Source organism: Myzus persicae, unplaced genomic scaffold, assembly GCF_001856785.1.
Source record: "Myzus persicae strain clone G006 unplaced genomic scaffold, MPER_G0061.0, whole genome shotgun sequence".
Lineage (NCBI taxonomy): Eukaryota > Metazoa > Arthropoda > Insecta > Hemiptera > Aphididae > Myzus > Myzus persicae.
In genome coordinates this window covers 1,018,595-1,026,599 of record NW_019102619.1, presented here as the reverse complement: position 1 = coordinate 1,026,599, position 8,005 = coordinate 1,018,595, and the positions used below count along the sequence as shown (strand labels likewise).

At 30.5% G+C, this 8,005-nt stretch overlaps 1 protein-coding gene across 3 annotated transcripts; it reads left to right on the top strand.

Annotated features, from left to right (window-relative positions):
* Positions 1 to 2,691: 2,691 nt before the first annotated feature.
* On the top strand, positions 2,692 to 7,456 carry LOC111032697. Of its 3 annotated transcripts, none has more exons than XM_022313132.1 (3): positions 2,692 to 3,076; positions 5,322 to 6,015; positions 6,091 to 7,456. In XM_022313132.1, exons 2-3 carry the CDS (start codon positions 5,334 to 5,336, stop codon positions 6,516 to 6,518), a joined length of 1,110 nt encoding a protein of 369 aa, XP_022168824.1. In that variant the 5' UTR covers positions 2,692 to 3,076; positions 5,322 to 5,333; the 3' UTR covers positions 6,519 to 7,456. The 3 variants fall into 3 exon arrangements, with proteins under 3 accessions (XP_022168824.1, XP_022168823.1, XP_022168822.1); XM_022313131.1 differs by having other exon boundaries at positions 2,692 to 3,080; XM_022313130.1 differs by lacking the exon at positions 2,692 to 3,076 and adding an exon at positions 3,129 to 3,835.
* The last annotated feature ends 549 nt before the right edge of the window (positions 7,457 to 8,005 follow it).

The following is an 8,005-nucleotide window of genomic DNA, read 5'->3' as shown; positions in this document are numbered from 1 at the left end:
TTATATTTTTGAGTAATAACAAATATCTAAAATCGTTATTTTAGGCAATTTCATAAAAGTATCAGACATTCCTAAAATGTTTTTCAATAATGACGCTCGAGTTTTTTGTATAGTTGTTTGATGTAAAACTGAAGGACAACCTTGTATTGCCATTTTTAACCTTAGGTATATAATGTATAAATACTAGAAATGTTATTAATTTTCAACTACAAAACTACTTGCAAATTTTCGCGATTTGGACATATTTCGTAAAAGTGTTAACTTTAAAAGGTTATAAAAAAATTGGGACTAAATATTTTCATTTTTTTTAAAATTTGGATAACTACAACTTATAGAAATCCTTGTATACAATTTTCAAGATTTTTTAGGCAGCCTAATTTTAATCCATAAAATTCTTAGAAAAATCGAAATTTTCAACTATCTATAAATAGCTGAAAAAAGTCAAGGTTAAGTTAGGCATCCCTTGTCCTAAAATATATTTGCCCCTATCGGTGTACATATGCTTTAACTATACTCTATATCTAAAATTAATTTGAATTTTGAAAGGGAAAGTTACAATTCTCTGATAAAGTTGTAGGTAGATCTTTTATTTATAATTTAGCTATAACAATCATAAAGAATACATTTTTAGTAGCCCGTAAGGAAATAAATTATTCAGCTTAAGCAGCTTTTTTGTATACATTTAATTTAATAATTTATTATTAACACAATGTTCTTAAGCAGCACTTGGCTCTAATTGTTGTTTAATGACCATATAATGTTCATAAGTACCTATACGAGTATGAGTATTGCGCTTAGGTTTAGCTGAGCCTGAAATATCTTTGTATTTTTATTTAGTCATATATCTACAACAGTACCACCTATATTGCATGTAATCGCTAAAATCGGATTTATGATACTTTGAAGATAATTTATATTTTATTATAATACTAGTATGTAAAGTAACTATGTTAAAAAATTATTTTGTTATGAGGTATTTTATGTGTGTATAGTTGGAAATAAATAAGGTACTATTCGAGAGTAGTTAAACATTTTTTTTAAGTAGGTAGGTAGGTCTTACACCAGCATTTTTCCCCCATAATATAAAATATAGTCCGGCGCCACTGATTAGCTGTTTGCCTGAACCTATTTTTTTTTGAGGAAAGTGAAAACGAATTATGTCGGTATACTGGAAAGATATTACTTTACACAATTTTACAGTATATGCACAATACACTGAATACACAGGCAGTGAATTGCGGAATAAAAATCTCTGGAAATAAATAACCAACGAACTCGAAAAAAAATCGCTATCCCTAGGAAAAATAATTTCCAGCTACAATATTATACACTTATATAATATAGGTATACTTATCATTAAAAATATTAATGTATAATAAATAATTTTTAAATATCAACAATGATATCATTATGTTATTTATCACGATTTGAAAGAATATAATATGTTCATGGTTTTTTTAAAAGAATAGGTACCAACACTACCTATTGTTTGATAATTATTTGTATATTTTGACGTATATATTTGAAATATTTTAGTTTTTAATTTTATAATCTTTTATTAATTGTATTTATAATTAAAACTCGTAAAAACGGCTCCTATAGTAATAATAAGACTAATTATTAATATGAACATGAAATTTTTATATTTTTAAGTGAATATTTATGAGGGTGTGGGGTGTAGATTACTTTTCATTTAATGTCAGGAGGGACTAAATCCTAATTATCTAGTTAGTAGTTACCAATTATTTTAGGACAAGACGAGATCTTATAAGTTAAATACCAACAGTGTAGCTTGGGCAAATCGGTGTCGTGTTTACAATAGAGTATAGAGCAGGGATGGCAAATCCATGGCACGCGTGCCCGAAAAGATTTTGTAGGCACGCGAAAATTTAGAAATCGACGACGCCGCCGCGGGAACTGCTTTCGCATAGCTTCCGCGTATATTATAGGACCTATAATAACCTATAAACTAACCTTTTTATACTAATACATCAATTAGACAATCAAATTATAATATTTTTAATATTTTTTTCATGTCACGCTCTAAAAAAAAAAAGGTTATTACTAATTTTGGGCACGCAGTGTTCAAAAGGTTTGCCTTCCCTGGTATGGAGTATAGACCTTACGACATTTTTTTCCCTTGCACCGAGTTAACAATCGCCCTTAAATGACATTGGTAAAACTTTGAGGATAAAATAAAAACAAAAAAAAACTTTAAGTCTGCATAGTAAATTGGTAGTTTTCATCATCTATCAGTTACGTCTCTATGTGAGTGGATAATAATAAATACATATAGGTACCAAGTACCTACCAAATATTTACGGGCTTCATATTCTTCTTGAAATTTAATCATCACATAACGTACCGTATTTCTTCGTAATGTATTTGTAAATAATAAGTCGACATGTACTAATATACTACATTCACAGTTTTCGTAAAAATATGTATAATGGATAATTTAGTAAGTAGTAAAACTGATAGCAATCCGGACCTCGTGTCAAATTTCAAAATAAAATTTATCAATGTAAACGAATCACTTCATTGGAAGACGATCAGCAGTTTGTAAATTATGTGTTTGAGTGTAGATTCGATACAGACGTACAGTAACGCCAATCACGCTGCCCGCAGTGTGACCAACCTCACACCTTGATTTCCACCGGCCACATGCCACGGTATTAAATTCCGTAGACGTTATATTTACCTACACTCATGAAAACGGAACAACGACATTTGTCCGATCGTGTATGGCCAGCTATTGTGACAAGGGCATTTATTTCGGTATTTCGAACAGTTACAGTAATCGCTGGGCATAACCATAACCTGAGCTTATTATGATCGTCGGTGTTGACAACGGAATTGGCAAGGGACGACGACTACCACGTTACTAAACAATATCTGTGGACAACGAGATCACAGACAACTAGTAACTACAAAACGCCGGAAAACCGCCGACCAAGTGCGGACCGAAGGGTTCACATCAGTGCGGCAGCTGCTCACCTGGTTCGACCGCATGAACACCACATGACATGCGTGTACACTGCACACACGCACAATACCATGCAATAGTAGTTCACGTGTAGGTATGTCGTGTAATATAATATAAATTATAAAAGTTGATAGTAGGGACCATTGAAAATCTTATATTAAGTCCATTTCTCATTTCGAAGATGCTTTCTATAACATGTCTTATGACATTGGACAATTTCATATAAGCGACATCTCGCTTTATGAACTGTGTAAATCGCGCGCAGACGTCCTTCCCAATCCAAAATTCCCGAACCGGTTACACGATCGCGGCACGATCTCAGTGCCACGCGGTTAACAAGCAGTACACACGCGACTGCATTCGTTATATTATTTAAATTATATAATACCTATACATATACATGGGGCAAGATCGCCAAATAATATAATAAATCCGAAGAAAAAGTAACGCGGTGTTGATAAATTCGAGAACAATAGAACGTAACATCGTCAGGACGTCAGTTCTAACATTGTTCTACGTTTTCGGACACGGATACCTGGCGTCTATTCCATACAGCGCTGGTTCTTTGTGCCACGGCGCGGATCACGTCCCACTCGCACACGGCACACATCGCATTCGTTTCGCTCGCACTCTCACAGTCACTCATCAGCTGCCTCGTACGTAGGCTCGCTCTCTCCATCGCCGTCTAATATCAGCGCTACGCGATATCTGCCGCTCCGATAACTTTTTACTATTATAATTTATAATAGTATATGAGTCACCATTAGCCGTGAACCAGGTGGTTTTTCCAGACTCTTCATTGCAGCCGATACGAAACCTAGCCCTTCTCTAAAACCGCGATCGCGTTCGGTGAGTACAAAAAAATGGGTTTATCAATCATATTTCAATATAATATTCCATGGTTTAAACTAGGTAGGTATAATCAGAAATTTTTGACAGTCAGATGACTGGGTATGCACGTTACCGTGTATAGTATATTAATAATATCTTAATGGCAATATAAAGAATTTGTAATACATTGATACTTATCGGTTCAATGTTGAGCATTTAAGAATTAACACGTGTTCGTATACCACCTTAGCGGCTTAGCGAGTAACATTTTCATATCACCCTTATCTCTCACAATCTGAGGTTTGCCCGAGTTGGCGATTGTAGCCTTGGAATAGTGGCACTTTCCGTTATTCGGGAAATCAAATTCATTACCTCATGTGAGCAGTTTCGGTTTCATGTTTTTGGAAGTTCAAATTTCCGATCACAGGTGAACATTAACGTCCCTTCTATATTGTTCAATGTCGATACGTATCGAATTTTTCTTGATAATATTGGTAAGCTTGTGACGTGTGCGCAAAGTTGAACCAAATCTGGTCGTAGTGTCATACCATAAGTTTATATCATGTTAATAATACCCTTATATAATAATGCCGCAGCGTGCTTCATGAACACGAGACCTTAAACCATTAGTAATATTATTTTTATCTGTCGAAATATCTATTGTCACCTTACGTTGTCTCCGTTATAACAATGTGACACTTGAAATGCATCTTATTAGAAATTATTGTTTATCAATTTATAATACTAGCCATAATTATCAGAAAACAGTTTTTGTTCACCACCAACTTTTTTTTAGCATCTATTTATCAGATTTTTAAAATTGTTAATAATATTAAACAATACCAAGTACCTCATATCTTCTTGTGACATAATAGATGACACATATTCAATATTTTGCCCTGGTGTATTATAATAGTTCCTGCTAAATTTAATTTCTGTTCATTTTCCATATTTTACTTATTTCAATATACATAATATATAATTCTAGGTGTATAGGGAACAATTTGGGGAAAGTGTTGTACCTTGGGACCATTTTTATCAAATGTTTTTTCAAGTTAGTGCATTATTAACAATATTATAAGTATAAGTAAGTTATAAATGGTTTATTTTTTAAACCCAATAATTGTTCAAAGTACAACATATAAATGTACCTTGGAAATTATATTGAAATATATGTGTAGAAATTATAGAAATAAAAAAATTTTTAAACAACTTACATTTTCTCAGCAATAATAATATATAAAATATATAATCATTTATCTTAGGTAGATTATGACAAATTTAGTCCAATCCTTGAAAAATTAATGGTCAATGATTTGTCTAAGGCACATGTTCTATGCATATAAATATGGAATGAATAAATCATTTTTGTATGAGTAGACTACGCTCTTAAATTCTAAACAATATTTAACTTAAAATGACACTTCAACATACATCTATCTAGCTACATATAATTTGTTTTAACTGTTTAATTATTGTATACCTTTTTTTTCTATTTTTTCAGTATCAATTAAAAATGTTAAACTGTCTTGATAATGATAACAAAATACAAATGAAACAGAATATTCAACTGCATCGACAAAAACTTCTTCAATTTTTAGAGAAAATCAATGATACTGTTATAAGGCCTAAAATCAAATTAGTTTCAAATGATATAGAAAAAATTGCATCTACTACTGAGTTTCAAAAACCCAAACTCACCCAATCAACCATTAGTATAAACAAAGATAAATCAAGGATTCGCGTAAAACCACATGAACCTGTGTTAAATACTAAAGCAAAAAATATTGAAGATTTAACAGGTATTGATGTAAAAAAAGGCAAAACCAGATCAAGTAATACCGTTAATCAACTCCAACCAAACAACAAAATAAATAAACGAGAAGAGCCTTTATCAAATGTTAAATTAAAACTAGAACCTCTATCAAGTATTGAAATCAGAGACCCTAAACCTCCAGTAATTGTAAAAAAACTAAAAGAGCAATTAATTGAAGAGCTGTTTGATAGTTCAAGTTCTGAAGAAATTGATGATGATATTTCTGTTGGAAATAATGACGATTGGGATGAAATTTATCAAACTCATAATGAAAATAATTATGAGAATGCGATTTCTGCCGCCAGCAGCAATTCAAGCCTTACAGGAGATGTTCCATATGATGAATACAAACAATTGGCTATTGAAAAAAGTGAAAAAGAATGTATGTATTTATGATTTTGTTTCTCAATAATACTAACTATTTTGTTACTAACTGCATTTTATTTTGTTCTAAAAGATTTGTATTATAGTGGCGACAGTGAAAATTCTGTATTGAACATCAACTACCCAACTACCGCAAAGAAAAGACGGACTAGAAAAATAACGATATTAAAAAAACCTGAATATCAGCCTAAACACAGGTTTAGAAAACCTATAGACAGGTCTATACACAATGCCAAAGAACGAGCTTGTCGAGAACGCATAGCCAAAAGATTTGATATCCTTAAAAAATGTTGCAGTTATTTGAACACTAATAGACGTGTAGCATCAAAGCATAGCATACTTTTGGCTGCTAAAAAAGAGTGTGATTTGTTATATCATTTTGAACAGAAAATGGTTGCAGAAAAAAAAGTATGGAGTAAAGCTAATGAAGTTCTGAAGAAAAGGATAGCTGAATTCTATCGCAAGAACTATAATAACAGAAATTTATCACGTTTAAAATGATTATGTATGACAAGCCAGGAAAATATTGTGGTAATTTTGTAAATGTATATTTCACACTGCACAATGCAATGTACCAACTTACTATTTTTTGTATTTGGTAGGTATATAAAAAAATATGTATATTTATATTTTTATAGTAATAGTTAATAGATTTTGAAAATTTATAAATGTTATATCTGCATATTATGTTGTATATACTATACATATACAAAATCAATGTGTAAATTTGTGGTTTGTGTTACACGTTTCTAACAACTACCATTTTTTAATAAACTTTTTTTTTATAAATTAAAACTGAATATTAAATACAATTTATTTAGACATAAATAAATTATATTTACTAAACTAAGCATACATTTGTGTGCTCTTTATGAGATTCTGTATGTCACAGGTACTCGTTCAAAATCTGTTGTACATATTTTAGAGGTCAATTCCATTTTATGTAATGATTGATTCGTTTTCGTATTATCGCACGCCCAAAATATTTTAAACGTAAACATTCCTGCAATGTTTTTAATTTTAAGTTATAACATATGTGATGTTTTTTAAATTATAATTATATTTTATTGTGTATTATAAATCAAATATTTTTCATAAAAGTGTCCTTTATCATTTGATCACATAGTATTTAAAACGTAATCTAAATCCTCTTCTTTTCAATACTCATATTATTTTAAGTGTCTTTATTTGTCTTATGCGCTAACCGGAAAACTATTTTCCATTGTAAATTATAGAGCAGATAGGGCAAATATCTATTGTAATAACTAATGACTATGTAATTGGTTGTATTAGTTGTTATGACATACATCATCAGAATAGTAATACAAGCAAACAATAAACCATTTTTATATGTTATATTGTAGTTAAGTTTAGTAAATTTTGTGCTATTTTTGGATACTACATTAAGATTTGAAATAAAAACAAGAGACAGCTCAATATTTTCATATTTTGATTACCAATTGCTTGAATGGTAGGGTGTTTAAGTTCATTATAAGAAAATATGATAGCAATTTTGTGGAACAATATATACTTATGGAAATAGAAATTCCAATACAATTTCACAATCATGACTTAACCAGAAATAAAATAATAGGTAGCAAGTGGAGGGTACTACTCGCTGTACTAAAGAGTATTGTGGGGTCACCGAAATGGATGTGTTAAATTAGAATTACAATAATTATTTAATTAAAATCATTGCTTATAAAGTAATTTAATTTACTGTCTGTGAAACTAAAGGTTGATTCAATTTTAGCCAATAACATTTCACTTGATCAGTGTTGGAACATTCACTTAAAAAATGAACTCTTCACGTTCATTGAAAAAATGAATGCGTTTGCTGGGTCGTTCATTCAATTTTTTACAATATAAATTATAATTTTAATTAAAATATAATATAATTAATAAATATATTCTTAACATATATTATTTATTAAATGGTAAATAAATTGGGCGTCTTAAAAATCGTTCAAATTCATTAAATATAAGCG

Coding starts and splice junctions, on each gene's coding strand:
- LOC111032697 (XM_022313132.1), top strand. CDS start 5,334: ATGTTAAACTGTCTTGATAATGATAACAAAATACAAATGAAACAGAAT. Junction 6,016..6,090: donor TGAAAAAAGTGAAAAAGAAT/GTATGTATTTAT, acceptor TTGTTCTAAAAG/ATTTGTATTATAGTGGCGAC.